This window comes from Geotrypetes seraphini, chromosome 7, assembly GCF_902459505.1.
Source record: "Geotrypetes seraphini chromosome 7, aGeoSer1.1, whole genome shotgun sequence".
NCBI lineage: Eukaryota > Metazoa > Chordata > Amphibia > Gymnophiona > Dermophiidae > Geotrypetes > Geotrypetes seraphini.
Genome location: NC_047090.1, coordinates 150,611,708 through 150,631,301, shown reverse-complemented (window position 1 = coordinate 150,631,301; position 19,594 = coordinate 150,611,708). Strand labels below are relative to the sequence as shown.

Sequence of the window (19,594 nt, the reverse complement as noted above, 5' to 3'; positions counted from 1 at the left end):
AACTTGTCTCTTTTTTTAATACTTCTGGGCCATAGACTAAAGTCCACCTGGTATTGTCCTAGGTTCCAACTACTTCAAGCTACTTAAGTAGCTATTGTCCTAGATTGTCCTAGATTCCAACTACGTCCAAGCTCACTCCAGCCTATCCAACCATCCCATTGTTTGCATGATATCTACCGTAAAGTATTCCCATGGATGCCCTACCCCTGCTCTTCCTACACCGAATCTTGATAACATGTAACCCTATATGTTATTGAAGAATCTGTAGGTTGTATTTTTTATGTGTTTTGATATTGTTTTAAGAGTGATACGTATTATTTCTTTTTGTTTTATATATGTTTATATAGAAACCGCTGCAACTCCAGGCCGTATACAAAGTTTTTTGAAATAAATAAATATATGGGACACAAACCGTACAAGTCTGTCCAATACCGGCCTTAGTTCTTTCATTTATACCATTTGTTTTCTAATTAGAGATCTTTTGTGTTTATCCCACGCTTTTTTGAATTCCATCACCTTTTTCCTCTCCACCATCTCCCTCATCGCATTATCTGTCATGAAAGAACAAAAAAAAAAATAAATTTGTTAACTGAATGAGGCAAAGTTGGACACACTTCCAATAAATAGGTAACACAAACAATTTTGTGGTTAGTGCTTGTTAATTGCTGTTTAACCAATAGGTCACCAAGTGTCCCAAAGCCATAAGACAGTTCCAGAGCAGGTTAGGAGGACTAAACCTAACTCTTCATATAAGCAACCACCACTTTTTCCTATTTTTCATGAGCACTTACTTCAATTGATGTATCATAAAACTTTAAATGACAAATATCGAGGGGGGGTGGGGGTGGGGTGGTTTCTATCTGGAAAATACATTAGGGAGTTCAGCTTAAACCACTGTATATGTAAACGTAAGTAAGAAATGTGTTTTTGAAACCAACATAAAATAAACATACTGTATATACAGTACTTTATCATAACCTGTCTTTGAGATGTGTATTGGGATAAATCTGTAATCCAGAAATTTAGACATTTCATTTAAATGCTTTAAAGAAGAAAGATCTCAAGAAACTCTGACGATGTATCAGTCCATTGGATAGCAAGTGAGGTTGTTATTCTAGGTTATTTTCCTTCTTACTGTAAGCATACAGGAAGATTTAACTTCTCCTTGACTGCCATAGTCACTAAGGACCCAATTCTGTAAACAGCACTTTAGGCGTGGTAATTGAGGCCGTCTAACTAAAATCTATGCTTAACCTAAATTAAATCAGTTACCTTAAACGGCATGACAATTGACCAGGCCATTGATGTTAATTGAATAATTAATTTTAAAAAAATTACAATTAAAAGTTAGGCACAGAATTCCGCACGGTGCCTAGCAACACCTAAGTGGAAGTGCCTAACGACACCTACCTGAAAATTAAGCATGGTTAGGGGCAAAGAATAGGCATGCTTGAGTTAGGCATTGCTAGGTGTCCAAGATAGGCCCCTGTAAACTAGGCCACTGGAAACCTGGCCTAATGTAGTGGCGCCTACCTTTAGGTTGCCTAGCGATGCCTAAATCCGCTTAGGTTGATTCTATAAATGGCACCTCACGGTTAATTGAAAAACCGCGCCAAGCAGTGCCTGCAATGCAGGCACCACCAGACACCATTTATGGAATCAGGCCCTCAAAATGCTGGACATTGATGAGTGTTTTCACAACACAGGTGCTGGATTGTCCTACAGAAGTACCACATGCTGTTGAGAACTGAGGAGCAAAAACACTCCTAGAAGGAAGCATAAATTATCTCCCCCCCCCCCTTTTTTTAAAAACCATAACACAGTTTTTAGCGCTGGCTGCGGAGGTAACAGCTCTGACTCTCACTATGAGCATCAGAGCTTTAACTGCCTTGGCTGGCGCTAAAAATTATGCTATGATTTTGTAAAAGGTATGTGTGTGGGAGGGTATATTTGCTAAAGCATAAGAGATATATCTACTTAAATAGATATCTAGCCAGTGGGAGAGACCCTGCAGTACAAAGCTGAAGTCACCCTTGAAGAAGAATCTGTTCTCACTGGTGTATTGTTTCATGATTAGAGAAGGCTGATGTGCTTGTGCATAGGGACTTCAACTAACTTCTTATCTCTTTACACAAAGCAACTACCCCTACCATCAAATACGGTATATTACATCATCATCACTGTTGATACTGTGTATTAGACCTATCACAAGGAAGGATGATGAGAAATTAAGAAATATTGATTATTATTTAAAGCAGTGAGCCATCAACAACATGCATGGGCACAGCGAATCTTGAGAAAGACAACTTTGGAATTTGTTGCCAGAGAATGTGGGGAAATCAGCTTAGCGGGGTTTAAAAAAGGCTTGGATCATTTCCTAAAAGAGAAGTCCATAGGCCATTATTGAGATGGATTGGGGGAAACCACTGCTTATTCCTAGGATAAGCAGCATAAAATCTGTTTTACTACTTGGGATCTAGCTAGGTACTTGGGACTTGGGTTGGCCGCTGTTGGAAACAGGATACTGGCCTTGATGGACCTTCGGTCTGTCCCAGTACGGCAACTCTTATGTTTTTATGAGAGGCATTTTAATAAAATCTATGGAATGTGGGTACAAATGTACTTTTCAGTGCACTAATTTAATTGCCACATTACAATATCTTATTTGTAATTTAAATGTATTTCCCTTTAGACATCCACAAAAAAGTTGTATGCATGTCTAATTGTTACTTAGATTGTTAAGTGTGCCTTCTTTTCCAGGTTAGTTCTGCAAGAACACAGACTGAACTTCTGCTGGTACTGGATGAGTTGTGTAAAGCAAGCAGTCAGCTGAGTAGCATCTTTAAGGATGAGGAAGCTGCAAGTTAAAAAGTAACCGAAGGCTTGCACAGTTGAACTTCTTTGAAAGGGGCACATTACTTGCGAGAGAAGCTCAGAATACTCAGTTTGGGAAAATCTTAGCTCTGCCGAGACATTTCTTCAGTGACTTCTTGTACTGAGGACTGGATAACTGACTTGACAAGCGATGAAGCAACTTTTATTAAAAGCATTTCATATTGATCAGGAGATGTGAAACTGTGATACACAGGTTGACTAGAGTACACCTCACTTTCACACCCTTCGCCATCTTTCGATAGCATTACGCTTCCTGTGCGCCGCAGAAAGTTTCCAGTTGCACTTGCCTCTCTACTTTGCACTTTATATTCAGGTGAAATCAGCCCCTGCTTATTGTTGCCTCGTCTATCTTGCGTGAATATTTCAATATCTCTGCTCATAACTTCTCTTTCAGCAGCATCTTTATTTTCTAGTTTTCTCTGTTCAAATGAACAGGAATGCAAATTCAACCTTTCCTTTAGACTTGTGCACGTTTCTTCCCCATCAGAAACTGCATTTTCTTTTTCCGGCCCTCCTAATTCATTGTTTGCGGTATCTTTGTCATTAAGAATGTTCATTGAATGTTTTTGTGCCACGGAATCCTCTGAAACATTTCTGTGATTGTGGGATTCCTGTGGGTTCTTCTCGATGTGTTTCTCATGTCGTATTCCAGCAGATGTTTCCAGTTCTGTTACTTCTGGCTGGATATTGTCACGAACCTGCCTATCACTGCCAATTTCAGGCTTTTCTGGACTCTGCCCAGTGGCATGAATTGAATCCCTGAGTTGCTTTAAGTTGTCCAGTGAGGCCCCCATTAGGGACTGGGGCAGGTTGGATTTTATCATTAACACTGTCTCATCTCGATTAGCTTCTGTTTCTTTAGTTATGTGCTTTGCTTCATTTCTATAGTATTTTTCATGTGCCACTTCAAAATGGCCAGATCTCTTTTTGCCTCTTGAGAACCTTATGCAGGGAATGTTAATCTTGGCATGTTTTTTTTTCCATGTGAAACGCCGAATGCCCGCTTTTCCAGCCTTTGCTTCCAGATGTACCTGAGAATCAAAGTAGGATTGCGTTTTTGAAGAAGAGCGCGATTTTTTTCTTGGCATTACAAGACTCTTAATCGCCGCCCAAGTTCCTTCCGACTGGGAATGATAGGCACCAACTGCTGTTTGATTTGGTTTTGTGCCCAGTTTGCACTGCTGCTCGGTTTCCAGGTTCAGGTGATTTGCTTGACTTAAGGTAACGTAGTCTGTTTGATGCTCATCATTGGCCTCTAAGGTTTTCTTAAACGTTTTACTTCTTTTCTTAAAACAGATCTTTAAAGGCTTGTATGCATACCGTCCAGCATAGGGGCCAATAGTTTTGGCCTTCCGTTTGTTGGTATTTTCAGTCTGTGAGTGCTCTTGGTTTTTCTGCTCCACGTCAGATGGTTTCTTTTCGATGCTGAAGGTCCCATCCTCTAATTTCTTGAAACAGTACCTTGCTGCTTTATTAATGTTAACCTCATATGAGTGTATCGAAGCAACGTTAGTGAATTCAGTTGAAATTTCTTCTAAACAGATTTCACCTGTTTTATGGCCGGGTGTGATCTTAGCTAGAGGTGACTTCTTGTTGGTCTCCATAAGATAATCAGACAAATTTACCGTCGCGTTCAGCTTGTGCGAGTTATTGTTTTTTTTTAGTTTTTCTGAATAATATCTTGGAAGAGGAGCCTTTTGTGATTTTTTTTCTGGAGGCTACTTTTTTGTGGACTTGATTGAAGTTTTGGGGTCTTGGGTTCGGCTGGATCAATCTGTGGTATCCACTTAGGAGAAAAGGATACGATTTCACAAGAAGGGTCTGTCATTGCAGGGCTCCATAAAGTGTATGCGAGAACTGGAGCTGAGATTAAATGGAAAATAGCTATTTCACTCTTATCTGTAGCAGAAAGAAGATGCACTTTTAATCTGTTTCCTGTCCTTTTCTGTCCCATTCGACTTTTGTGCAGTGGAATCTACAGGCATTAGTGATGGTATCTATAAAGAGACAAGAAATAAAGGGTAAATTATTAAGTCAACAAGTAGTATTTTGGAAGAATAAAATTCCTTTGAAAATATACATGTTCCATTTACAATGAACAATCTTCAGAATGTTCCTTTTCCTCCTAATTTATTTTTTATTTCATGCCTCAATAAGACAATCAAAAAGTTTCTGTAAAATAGATTCTTATAATAATACCACCACTACTGACCAGTAACCCATGCTAATGCATTAACTTGAATAATCCATATAATACTATCATATGACTAATTGAAAAAGCCATCAGTAGGCCTTGTGCCTTTGATGTTCTTCACTGAGAGCTCTTAAGTTGGAAGGAAACTGGAGTTTATAGGTTGCCACCTGAGTCCTTGAGCAAATTGTGAGGGAGGAAACCCACCCTGGTTGGGCATTTGTGAAGTTTTAAGGGACACCATGAGATGGCTGGGCATTTCAGTTTGGCTTGTCAGAGCTTAATCAAAGTGATTGGTTGGTTGTGAAAGCCGCATGGCACAAAGCACATATGAATTAAGTGGTCATTTAAATATTTTTATTAAACAGAGAGAGCACTAATTAATTAGAAACCAAACCAAAACAACAAATTGTGTCTTAAACACTATAGTGGTGTATTGAAATTGCCTGATGAAAGAGAAAACTATATACTCGTGCATTCACTTTTAAGTGCCTGTTATTAGAGAATTTGTGTGAGTGGTTTAGGGGCTCATTTTCAAAGTACTTAGACACACAAAGTACCATAAGTACTGGGAGAGGCAAACCTTATTGTGTGTTATCATCTTGGTGGACTTTGATCTTGCCCAGGACTGGAGCGCTTCCTTGACATCTGAAGCTAGAGCGTCCGGAGTCGTTTCCTAGCGGGCATCCGCGGAGACAGACGTACTGACGTCACGCGGGTCCTTCCCCTGTGGGTTAAAGAGACGCCGCGACTGCAGGAGACCGGAGAGGCAAACCTTATTGTGTGTTATCATCTTGGTGGACTTTGATCTTACCCAGGACTGGAGCACTTCCTTGACATCTGAAGCTAGAGCGTCCGGAGTCGTTTCCTAGCGGGCATCCGCGGAGACAGACGTACTGACGTCACGCGGGTCCTTCCCCTGTGGGTTAAAGAGACGCCGCGACTGCAGGAGACCGGAGAGGCAAACCTTATTGTGTGTTATCATCTTGGTGGACTTTGATCTTGCCCAGGACTGGAGCGCTTCCTTGACATCTGAAGCTAGAGCGTCCGGAGTCGTTTCCTAGCGGGCATCCGCGGAGACAGACGTACTGACGTCACGCGGGTCCTTCCCCTGTGGGTTAAAGAGACACCGCGACTGCAGCGTGCAGCCGTAGGGCGTGGCCAAAGGGGCGTGTCCTAAGGGGCACGTTTGCCCCTTGGGAGCCCCTTGGAGACACTGGGAGAAACATGAGGAACTGTATGTATTAAATTTTCAATAATATGGGGAAAAGAAAAGGTAAAGCAAAGGTGTCCACGCCAATATTATTAGGCCCCATAGATCGGCACTTTATTTCATCTATGCCTTAGGTCACAGCCAGGGAGCGGATTCGCAATCAGGGCATCCACCGCCTCCACCGAATATTCCTGATGTTTTGGAGCCCAAGCCCGGCTCCAGTATTCAGTCAGATGGACTCCCTGAGCAGATGGGGTCACTATCATTGGTTTATGAGGTGATGCCCAAAGCCTTATCTTTTCAAGATGAGGCTTTGTTTGCCAGAGAGCCCCAGACTGAACCTCAGGAAATTACTTTAAAAGATCTTTGGCAAATTAATACTCTTATGGAGGGGTTATTAAAGTCTGTGTTGACACAGAATGTTAAATTTTCGCAAGAGGTGATAGAAAAGTTTGCAATAGTTGATTCTAATTTAAAAATTATGGAAAAATCGATTAGAACAACTGAGTCTCAAGTAGTTACATTACAAGCAGTTTCTTCAACAGCAGTTAAGGATTTTCATATCACTCATATGAAATTTGAGAAAATGGAGAACTTATATAGAGCAAAAAATCTACGTCTAGTTAATTTCCCCAAAACTCATTTATTATCTCCAGAAATATTGGTTAAGAAATATTTTAAAGAAGTTTTGGGGATGACGGACGTAGAAAATTTGCCTTTAACAAATTTGTATTATATTCCTCAGAGGAAAAAAGTTCCCACAGAATCGGGTATAGATCAGTTGGAACAAATTGATTTTGATTTAACTGGTTTCCTAGAAGACTCACAGGATATAATTCAAACTAGATCTACACTCCTCATAACTTGTACAAGAGAGATAGATAAATCCCTAATAATGAAGGTTTATTTTCAAAATAAGCAAACTAAATTCTGTGGAGATAATATACTGATTTTTCCAGATGTGGTCCAAGCAACACAATTAAGAAGAAAATCCTTTTTGGCCTTGAAATCTAGGGTGTTGGCTTTAGGAGCCACATTTTATTTGAAATTTCCCTGTAAATGCTTGATTAAATTTAAGGAGAATGATTATGTTTATTGGGACTCAATTCAGTTAGAACAATTTTTGCAACATCAAGAATCTAGTTCCTCTGCCACCACATAATTAATATCTGGAGTTTTGAAATATCTAACACTTAATATGATTGATCTATATGATCATGTTTATTTTGAGACTTTTGTTATGTTATATAGTATTTGTTCTCTCACAGTTATGAGGACTAGAGGAATTTTGTGATAACCTTCAGTTCTAAAACTGTTTCTATAATCTTGTTTATGTATCATCCTTCTTTTATTATTATGTACAAGTAATAATGCTTTAAAACTTGAATAAATTAAAAAAAAGTACCATAAGTACTTTGAAAATGAGCCCCTTAATGTTCTGAAGACTTTTTCAATTGTTCAAATGATATTGTTATAGAAAATATAGAAACAGAAAAATGAAATCAGATAAAGGCCATATGGCCTATGCACTGTAGTCTGCCTCATAGTCAGCAGAACACTTTTTTGTTGGGGGGGAGGGGCGCAAAGGCTCCTCCCTAGCCCCAGCAGAATCCTGTGGCACGACCTCTCTCTCCAGCTCCATACTCCCCCACCTACCTTCCCCGGTCACTGTAATTTTAAATCTTTGGGTAGCTGCCACACAAAATTAACGAGCAGGCCTGTTCCAGAAGTCTTCATTCTGCAGCGACTACTTGTTCCTGCATAGGTGGGATGCTGCAGAATAAAGGATTCCAGGGCAGGCCTGCTCATTGACAGTGTGTGGCGGCTGCCCAAAGATTTAAAATTACAGCGTCCTGGAGAAGGTACAGCCATAACTGACTGCTAATTTTTGGGGAGGCCATGGTATCTAAGGTCTGCCTATCCATGCCATCTACTATTCCTTCCTGTCACTTAGAGATCCAATGTACTTGTCCCCAGTTTTCTTGAATTCAGATACATTTTTCGTTTCAACCACCTCCTGCGGGAGTCTGTTCCACGCATTCACCCCCCTTTCTGTGATGGATTAGTCAAGCTAACGCATTAGCATGGGAAGTAGTATTGGTGAACCTAAACAGGAGCGTAACATTTAAACAGTCACAGCAGCACATATGTATGAGAGCAGAAACGGAGGTTTGCACCACACTGATTGCATGAGCACAAGGGGCCTAATTCTATAAATGGTGCCAGTCAGCGCGCTTGTCAATCAACTGCTAGGCACCGCTTACAGGCGCCCAACTCAACTTAGTTGTTGCTAGGCATTTTAATGTTAGGCAGAGTTTTCCTGACCTAATTTACTGGCACCTGACACAGATGCCTGGTGACACCTAAGCCATACCACACCTATTCTCTGCCCCTAGCCACGCCTACTTTTCAGGTAGGCATTGTTGGGTGCTGGGCAGAACTCTTAATTGTTTTTTACATTTTTAATGAGTTTTTAATGGTGTGGTCAATTGCCATACCAATTAAGCTTATTAATCAGTTTTGAGTTCTGTACAGAACTCGGCTAGGCATCTTTCATCAGGGCACTTGGTAGTAAGAACATAAGCAATGCCTCCGCTGGGTCAGACCCGAGGTCCATCACGCCCAGCAGTCCGCTCACCCGGTGGCCTAACAGGTCCAGGACCTGTGCAGTAATCCTCTATCTATACCCCAGCAGGAAATTGTCCAATCCTTTCTTGAACCCCAGTATCGTACTCTGCCCTATTACGTCCTCTGGAAGCGCATTCCAGGTGTCCACCACACGTTGGGTAAAGAAGAACTTCCTAGCATTCATTTTGAATCTGTCCCCTTTCAACTGTTCCGAATGCCCTCTTGTTCTTTTATTTATCATTTATTTAAAAAAATTATATTCCATTCTATCAACATTTCTAGGCAGATTCCAGCACTCCCCCTTTTACAAAACCGTAGTGTGGTTTTAAGCGCCGGCTGTGGCGGTAACAGCTCTGATGCTGATAGTATTCCTATGAGTGTTGGAGCTGTTACCACTGTAGCTGGCACTAAAAACCGCACTACGATTTTGTAAAGGGGGGGGGATACATTAAAACAGCAATTACTTAATAAACTTAAAAACACTTAAAAATAGAAAATCAGCATTGATATACCTCCTAAACAAAAACACTTTCAACAGAATCTTGAAACCGTCAATATCACCAAGCCCTTGAAGTTCCTCAGATAATTAGTTCCATAACTGTGGTCCACGCCCGTAGAATATCGATTTCCTATATTCCTCGTGGTGAATTTCACAAACAGATGGGACTACTTAGGAGAAAAGTATGCAATTTCACAAGGAGGGTTATAGAGTCTGGCCCAAGGTGTCATAACAGTCCTGAGCTTTTACAGAGATGCTGCATGCTGGACAAAACCAAAGAGAACAAAAAAAACAACAACAACCCCCAACTCCATATTTGCATACTTTTGTTTAGTTGAGAAGTAAACGTATTTAAGTTGCTTTGATTAGCAATAAAAAAATAATGGGGGAGGTGAGGCAGAACCCCTCTGGTCTTCAAACAATATACTGTACTAGTCTTTAAGCCCATTACATTAACGGGTGCTAGAATAGATGTGTCTGTGTTTCTTTCTTTCTCTCTCCATGGCCACTTTCTGTCTGTCTTTCTTTCTTTCTGTCTCTCTCCTTGGCCGCAGTCTGTCTGTCATTTTTTCTTTCTTTCTTTATCTCTCTCCTTGGCCACTGTCTGTCATTTTTTCTTTCTCTATCTCTCTCCTTGGCCGCTGTCTGTCTGTCTTTCTTTCTTCTGTTTCTCTCTCTCCTTAGCCAATTTCTGTCTGTCTTTCTAACTTTCTCCGTGGCTGCTTTCTGTCTGTCTTTCTTTATTTTTGTCTCTCCCCTTGGCCGCTATCTGTCTGTCATTCTTTCTTTCTTTCTGTCTCTCTCCCTCCCGTTGTCTATCTTTCTTTCTATTTCTCTCCCTCCCGGTGTCTGTCTTTTTTTCTGTCTGTCTCTCTCCCTGCCTCCTGTCTTTCTTTCTGTCTGTCTCTCTCCCTGGCCCCCTTTGTCTGTCTGTCTTTCTTTCTGTCTGTCTGTCTCTCTCTCTCTGGCCCCATCTGTCTGTCTGTCTCCCACCCCTCCCCCTCCACTTCCCTGTGCAGCAGCAGCATTTTCCTGCTCCTTCACTTCCCTGTATTTACATCCTGTAATTCTTACCAGCATAGGAGGACTCATTCATTCAACTAAACACCTCTTCTGACAGCCGGACGCCTCTCAGCACCCGCACCCTGTCCGCCTCGTCCAGGCCGAAGGACACCCTCCTGCCATTGCTCTCGCCACCACCTATCACTGCCGCCACACCGCAGGAGACAAACCGCTGTGTTAAGCACTGCACCCGCTGCAAACTGCCGCACACGCCGCAAATCGAACATGGTCACGGAGGCAGGAATCACACCGTTGTAAGTGCGCATGCGTGCTTAAGGTTTTATTATAGAGGATAAAGTCATCAATAAGTTTAACATAAGAAAAATAGGTAAACTATAACAGGTTGCAGCTTTGTTTATTGGTGAGGGTCAATAAATAAAGGAACTGAGTAAAACGTGGACCCTGCATGCCCTTAAATTTGCTTACCTCAATTTTGATAGCCACAGTTTGTAATTTCAGTTTATCTCTGATGGACCTGTAAACCAGGATTCCATGGACCTTGCGGATGTCTACCACACAATCTTAAAAAGAATGCGGCCGTGGCATGGGGTCTGCAGGGATCCTTGATTTAACTCTTGTGGACCTCACGGAACCTGTTCACCCTATGCATTCTCATCTTGCCCCCCCCAGCGGGATCTGTAAAGTTTGTAGGAGTTAAAATGAGGATCCATAGAGTGAGCAAAATTTGTGAGGTCCACGGGAGTTAAAAAATGAGGATCCCTGGGAACTCCACACCAAGGCTGCTTTCTCTTTAAGGCCATGCGCTTTTAGTTTTGTGGGGGGTCCACGTTTTAACTTTACACTTGCTGATTTCTTTTCTCTTAGTGGTTGGGATTGGAAGGGGGTAAAACGTGGACCTCATAGAGATCCTTGTTTTAACTTCCGCAGACCTCACATATCCTGCTCACTCCGAAGGTGATCAGATTTTTAAGGGCATGCGGTTAAGGTCCATAAGGTCTGCATTTTATCCAGTCCCATAAAAAAATAACCCAAGCTATCAAATAACAATTACATTACATTACAATACATTTCTAGACCGCAGTACCTTCCAGATTGATGTGGTTTACATCATCAAGAGACTGTACATCACAGTGAAATACAAGAGAAATATCATTTTCCTTACTTTCCTAAGAATTTTACAAAAAGAGATGTCTAATAGTTTTCGGAAATTCATATATGAAATCGAAGAAGCAAACAAAATACGCAGTTCCGAATCCCAATTAGCAGCCTGATAGGCAATTGTTTGATGCAAAAATTTCTTATAAAGATATCCTCGTATAGGTTATCCTTAGTGGAAGAACCGCCTTTAAAAATGTAAATTGTTCTAGTAAATAACCAGGTGCCTGACCATGTACGTCTTTATAACAGAGCATCCCAAATTTAAACCAAACCCAGGCCTCAAAAGGCAACCAATGGAGTTGTCTATAGTATGGAATAACATGATCTGATTTCTTCAAATCAAAAATTGGATGCACAGCCGCATTCTGGATTTTGTGCAATCCATACAAATTTGACTGAAGACCTGCCAAATGAACTGAATACAGTACTTAATATGAACCTAAATAACTATCTGCCGTTTGCTGCAAAGAGTCCAAATACCAAAGTCAAAGCATAGCAGGCAAAAGTCACTCTGCCACAAACAGCAAGAGCAACAATAGTCCTAGATCTGGAAAATAAGGAATTACTTAAGTTAGTACTGTTACTGCTGCCGTTGGGGGGGGGGGGGAAATTGATGTTTTTCCCTAAAAAAAGGGAAAAACGCCTCTTCCCTCTATAATGGGGGGTTCCCCCAACACCCCAAACCTAATGGCAGTGCAAACAGTACTAACTTAACTGCGGGGGCTCCCTCTCCAACCCCCCCCCCCTCGGAGCACTTTAAAATTAAGTTTAAGTCCGGCGTGCTGATGTCCTGCGCGCGATTGTCGCTATTGTCGGTACTCGATTGTCCTGCGCGTTTTCGACTATGAACCGAAAAATCTTGCACTGTAGCTATGACTAATTTAACCTGTAAATTGTATATTAAGGATATTGGTATTAGATACCTAGAATGTGTCGAGTTAGGATAAAAACTTGTACTGTAACTTAGGGCAGGATTAATTCGTCGAGGGCCCCTAGGCACACAAGTACACTGGGCCCCCTACCCCGCCCCCCCACCATGCGCCCAGGCGGAAACAGGAAGCTGCGTCAGAGGGAAGCTTTGGGCAAGCAGCACCACTTGCACAATTACAACTCCCATTGCCTTTCTTACCCGCGTTGCTTGCTTGTCTTACTTTCCGTCGATGGGAGGGGGAGGCTGGGTTGCCGATCGATGCTGGAAGGGCCCATCGCTGTTTGGAAAAAACAATGTTGATGTCATCCTTCATCGGGCCCCCCCTGACCGAACCTGTTAACTGTATATTGTGTATGTTGACCTGTAACGCGTCCTGGGCTCTTTGGGGAGGATGGGATAGAAAACTAATTTAATTAATAAATAGATCTCCAGAAATGAGTTGTAAGTTTAGGTCCAACTAACACCACCTTTGAACAAGAGCTCAGGTAACCTTTCCCCCTACCCCCCCCCCCCCCCCCCCCCCCGCCCCCAGCTGCAATAGAAAAGTCAACACAACAACAAGCCCAAAGAAACTTCAACACTGAGGATGGGTGAGGAGAGAAAGCCCGCTGCCTCCAAGAAGCAGGAAGGAATCCTGAACTTCAGAGGTGCCTGCTGTTAAGGATTCTCTTGCCCCAGACCTGCCTGCCTAGGGAAGGATCTAATTGGAGGAGCCTTCCTGTCATAGTATTTAAAATTTGTAATTGCCTAATCAGGCAGACAAGGCAGAAACTTCCCAGTGTACGCAGCACCCCCAAACTCCTCTTTTCTCCCCCCAGCTGAACCTTGGCAAGCAAGGCCCACCTGGACTCGCCACTGCTGCAACCTCAGAGTGGTGCTGACCCCCCCTGTTAACTTTGTGCTCTGCACAAGGTGGTCATCCTCAGGCTCTAATTATAATAATAATAATAATACAAAGATGAAAACAAATATCTGCTCTGCCATTGCAGGTAACACTGCTTCAGCTTTGTATAGTTAAAAATAATCAAAGGGATACAGGTTCTAAATGAGAAAAGTGGTTGTGCTATGCAGGTCTGATTTCACACATAGAAAAGCAGATGAGGAAATACCATTTTACCAAGAGGAAAGGGGATGCCTGGAATTCCCTAGCAGCAGGGGTGGTCACAGCTAAAACAAGGAATAGATTTGAGCATGTTTGGATAGTGCCAGAGCATGGTTATTTTGCATTTCCCAAGTCATGCAGTTCTAGGCCGGAGACTTCAAATTTGAATTTACATCCCAAAGCAATATGGGATTTGTAGTGTCTGATCCTGCCTGTTGAAATCAGTGCTGCAATGCACCACAAAGGGGGTGGTCAGAAATCCAGAACTGTGCCAAACTCTCCAGCCTGGAACTGGTTAACTTGGTATCTCTGCACAGTAAGTGCACCTGAGCCAGAGGGCAGTGAAGAAAAGAACTGTGATGAGCCGAGGGAGTCCCCACTATCCTATGGAAAAGAGGCAGTCTGGGATACACTGATTTGTGGTTGAAGCAGATGTCAGATTAGAGCATTGGGAAGATCCCTTGGCGTGGCAGCAGCATGCCCCTGGAAGCCACATAGTATGTGCTGGGCATCAGCTACAGGGATGGAGTGCCCCGACTTGAACATGGTGGGGGCTTCTGGGTTTTCTCTAATACTTCTTGCCTCACTTGCACTTTTCTTTTAGTTACTTGCTTGTCCCCTGAAGAAGGCATTCTAGATTGCCGAAACTAGGATCCTAGTTGGGACCTTACTTTTAAAGATTCAAGTCAAGTAACTTTATTGGGACTTTATGTGAAAGTTTAGTTTGGTTTTTATGAGAATAAATGTAACTGTTGATTGATTCAGACATCTCGCTTGCCTTTTATGCTTTTTGGTTTCTCTTAGAACTGCCATGAATCTTGGTGTGATTAAAAACAAGGTGGGCAGGATGACCTTGAAGTGACACACTGCCCAACTAAGCCATGGGTTGATAAACTGGCACGAGTACTGGCCATTGTTACAATGGGATGATTTTGCAAATAAAGCTGTTTCTTTCATTTCACTTTTGACTCTTTTGTCCTTGATCTGGATGCTGTGGAGCAGACTAAGATTGGGGAGGAGGGAGGCTCATAAATGTCTATATTATCTATGGTAACACAGTAGGTGGAGGATAACAGGGTCACCCTGAGGTCTTCATTTGCCAATGAATTTTATCTACTATGTTACATTAAGCCCCCTCTTCTATTAAACTGCGCTAGATGGCCCCCGCGCTGCTCCCGATGCTCATAGGGACTCTATGAGCGTCGGGAGCTGCGCAGGCCATTCAGCACGGCTCCCCGAGCTAGAAAACTGCTAGCGCAGTTTAATAGAAGAGGCTCTAAAACCCCACATGTGTGCTTATATTTTTTGCATGCACACACCTCTTTAGCATACTAATTTTGTTCACTTCTCTTATTCTGCTTTTAGGCATTTCTTTTCCAAGAACTACCAGAGTACATAAATACTATTTTGGACTGTGCCCAGTGTTAGTATATTTTACATTTTACACTCATCATAATATAAATCATAATCTCCACAGGTTGAATCATAAATAGTATATTTACATTTTATTTATATGTGACATACTGCCCACTGAATACATCTGAGTGGTTTACAGACATTAACATTAAATAAAATAATAAGAAAACAGAAAGTTAGCATTATTATATTGCAAGAAAGAAGAGACATTAAGCAGGAGAGAGAAAATAATGTTCTTCAGCAAAATTGTCCAAGGGCCAAATGTCATCTTTTGTCCAAAAAGTCTTTCTCCTTTAATGATGAAAAGCCTTCCTGAAAAGGAAGTTTTGAGACTCTGCTTAACTCTGTTTAGAGATGTCTCTAATCAAATAGTCTGGTAGGTTGTTCTGAACAGCTGGTCCTGTTACACTGAAAATAGATTGTCTATTAAAGGCCAAATTAATAATCCTACAAGAAGGAACTGTCAACAGTTTTTTATGAGGAGATCACAACGTCCTGGGCAGAGAATAAGGAAGTAATAAACAATAAGAAAAGAGGATGACCCAAGTAATTTTCAATGTTAGCATACATGCATTTGCAGCAACCGTCCCTGAGCATCTGTATTCCACCATGTTTTCTCCTATTTTATTTATTCAATTTTCTATACTGTTCTCTCGGGGGAATGGTTTACATGAATTTATTCAGGTACTCAAGCATTTTTCCCTGTCTGTCCCATCAGGCACACAATCTATCTAATGTACCTGGGGCAACGGGGGGATTAAGTGACTTGCCCAGGGTCACAAGGAGCAGCGTGGGTTTGAACCCACAACCTCAGGGGGCTGAGGCTGTAGCTTTAACCACTACGCCACACTCTCCCCTGTTAACAGATAGTTTGCACCCATCCTCCTATCCAGCCTTCCCCCGCTCCTTCCAACCCCCCCTGCCACGCACATGTGCCCCTTCCCTTCCCTCCTCTCGTACCTTTTTCATTTTTCCTGCGTGAGCAGCGTTATGAATTTACTGCCCACGTCGGTGTCACCTCCCTCTGATGTCACTTCCAGGCCCCGTGCCTAGGAGGTGACATCAGAGGGATAGCCGACGCGGGCGGCAAGTTTGTGATGTTGCTCCCGTCTGGAAAATTCAAAAGGTATGGGGGAAGGGAAGATGCTGTGCGCCTGGCAAGGGGTCAGGAAGGAGCGGGGGTCAGAGAAGAGGGCAGGGGAGGTGCCACTGACCCTCGCTATGCCACTGAGCCTCTGATTTTATTTTGATATACACTTCTCCCTCGGTATTCGCGGGGGATAGGGACAGAGCCGAACCGCGAATTGAGAAAAACCGCAAATATCTTCTCATCCGGCTCTGACCCACCCCTGCCTCCCTCCCGCCTTCTCCCTGGCATCCCGGCCTTACCTGGTGGTCTAGCAGGCTTTCTGGGCAGGACCGATCTTCCTACGCTCCTGCCCCGTGCAGATCGCCAATAGTAAATGACTGCCGTGAGTTCCTGTAGTCTCTCGACACTACGGAGGGAGCTCACAGCAGCCATTTCCTATTGGCGATCTGCACGGGGAAGATTGGTCCTGCCCCAAAAGCCTGCTAGACCACCAGGTAAGGCTGGGATGCTGGAATGAAGGCGGGAGAGAGGTGGAAATGTGATAAAATATGTTTTCCCCCCCCCCAAAAAAAATCATGAATTTGTGAAACCGCAAGTGTGGAAACCGCGAATGGAGAGGGGGAAGTGTACAGTATGTCTGTCTGTAAACTGCAAAGAGCAGGGACTCTCTCTTTACGTCTGTGATGAGCCCCGTACGCCATGATAATAATTTGTTAATGAGGACAGCATTAGCATCTTCTCTTCTTGCAAGGTCGACTGTTACCATGTCTTGCTGATGGGATGAAGAGAGCCAGTGCCGTGTGTTTGAGTATGCGGACGCTGCTTAAAAAGTTATGTACTGCTGCTTTAATTGTATCAGCTGCTGTTCCATTTCAGCCAAGCAGTGATGCCACAAATTAGGTCAGCCCTGAGCTCTGACGTCTCTATGCTTGGAGAGGTTGAATCTCGCCTTTCCTTTTCTTTTTTTTTTTTAAACCTAGGCATGCACAGCACATTCAAACTTGTACATTGTGGCTGGAAAGGGCTCGGGTGTTTTATCCCAAAATAGAGGATACCCTTTTCCGGGTTCACGAACAACTAATAATTCAAAACAAAGGTTATGGACATTCAATTGTACCAACAGGTGGCAGGACTTTTCCTTCTGCAAGAGGTATTTTCTGGCCGTACCTGGCATCCCTTGCTCCTTAATAGATCATCTCCAAGGAAATACTTGCATCTCTCCTAGTAACATTCTGGATTCAGATGCACTGGCCAATTTTGGGCACATGACAATTATCAAACTATGCGTATCAATTACTGTAAAAATGTTGCCTTAAAATTTACAATATTCATAGGAAAAGAATCTTACGAGGAAGAAGAAAGCTGCATCTTAAATACTCCTTTGCTTGAAGAATTTTCTGAGTATCCCAAATCTCACGCACCACTAACCTGCTTGAGAATGACACGGGGAAAAATTTGTCCCCGTGGGAACTTAATTTCTCCGCCCCGTCCCCAGGAGTTTTGTCACTGTCCCTGGCCCATTCCTGTAAGCTCTGCCTTAGCTGCACAAGCCTCAAACACTTTTGATTTGAAAGTGTTTGAGGCTTGTGCAGATAAAGACAGAGCTTGCAGGAATGGGGCAGGGACAGGAAAAGACCTCCGAGACAGGACGGGAAAATTAGTTCCCGCGGGGATGGAGAAAAATATGTCCCCGTGTCATTCTCTACCTCCTGCACTCTAGAGGAGTGTGTGGCGCAGTGGTTGAAGCTACAGCCTCCGCATCCTGGGGTTGTGGGTTCAAACCCCACGCTGCTCCTTGTGACCCTGGGCAAGTCACTTAATCCTCTATAGCCCCAGGTACGTTAGATAGATTGTGAGCCCACCGGGACAGATAGGGAAAATGTTTGAGTACCTCATTGTAAAACCGCTTAGATAACCTTGATAGGCGGTATATAAAATCCTAATAATAATAGAAATGATATAGCTTGTAGCTTTGAAAGTAGCTGCGATGTGACCAGGTTTTCTACCATTGCTAAACAGAATGGAGATGGATGCTTTTCATTTTGCTTTTATAAGACCGACTTTTTAGTCTTTTGTCTACAGCATTTGGATTGATTGGACATAAGAGTCTCTGGAAGCAGTGGTGTGGTAAGGACATGCAACCAGTACACCAAACACATGGAGCATCGCTAATACACAGTATTTAAGAACATTTGAATTTAAGCGTACAGGGTTATATCGTATGCTATGGATTTTGTCTGGAATTCACATCATATTGCACATCCAGTACAAGGCAGAAAAATACAGGGATTATTAAAACCAAAGCTGAAACCTTGTTGGGGGTTAAATGCAAATACACAGGAACATCAGAATTCACAACATGCCCACCCCACCTTCCCCAAAACACAGAATTATTACATGAATATCTCTTAATAAACAAAAGCCAAATATGCTGGTACTTTTCTTCTGTACATGCACATTTGTATTCACAATCATTGTTGCTTGATCTTACCTTTGATCTCTTTTGTCGTAATTTCTGCAAACATCTCTTCCTAGAGCGAACAGCTCAGCTCTGTCGCCGGCCTCCTCAAGAAAGCGCCTTTGCTTTTGCAGGCAGGTCATGGAGAGCTTGCAGGCAGCTATAGCTACGCCCTCTCAGGCAGATTTCAGTGGTTGATTGCTATGAATCTATTGCAACTGGAGAACAGAGATCCTGTAAGTTTTTAATAATGCACACACTATCGCTCCAAACTGAGCGGTGATTTGGGGAGGATGGGGGAGATTCAAAATTGCTGGGGAAGCCAATGGATGCCCAGGGTGCTCTCGTCTGCTTTAAGAGGCAGAAGCCCCTTAATTCTACACCAAAGAGATTTACTTTGTGTGTCCCAGGATTCTCAAAAACCTGCATTAAAAAGCGACGGTCTGCTAACGCAGCCGTTTGGATACCGAATCTAAAAACCCGAGACATTCTTTAAAAATCACGCATGCAAATAAGATCGGCGGACAGCAGTGAAGATTTCCTACATTTGCATGATGGGTTCGTGCGCAGAAAATATGCCGTTAAAAAACCCAACACACTCTCCCGCTGGCAACAGGAGAGATTTTCATCAATCACGCATAAAACATGCCTTTCTCTATTTTAAAAAAAAAACCCAACTACTATAATTCAGGTAAATCTTGCAATGTGTTTTTAATGTAAAATTTATCAAGACCCTCAGCCAGAAACAAAGACAAAGGTATCATATATGCGCTCAAGAAGAAACGTTGGCTTTTAACAAGCATGCATGAAACATGCCTGTCTCTCCCAAAAACTCAAAAGGAGTGATTTTACTACCCTCCACTTTAAAATATATTAGATACACTTTTTTTTTTTCCACTGATGCAGTGTACAAAGCTGCGGGCAGCAGCTCCTTGTGCGTCCCATGCCTCATCTGGAAGCCTTTCCTCTGACGTTGGACCGGCGGTTGAA

General features: G+C 42.6%; 1 protein-coding gene across 1 annotated transcript; it reads right to left on the bottom strand.

Moving 5' to 3' along the window:
- Window positions 1-2,500: 2,500 nt before the first annotated feature.
- AKAP5 (A-kinase anchoring protein 5) lies at window positions 2,501-19,183 on the bottom strand. The gene is made up of 2 exons (XM_033951855.1): window positions 18,638-19,183; window positions 2,501-4,892 (listed from the first exon to the last, which is right to left on the bottom strand). The coding sequence occupies exon 2, from the start codon at window positions 4,497-4,499 to the stop codon at window positions 2,958-2,960; it is 1,542 nt and encodes a 513-aa protein (XP_033807746.1). The 5' UTR covers window positions 4,500-4,892; window positions 18,638-19,183; the 3' UTR covers window positions 2,501-2,957.
- Between the last annotated feature and the right edge of the window lie 411 nt (window positions 19,184-19,594).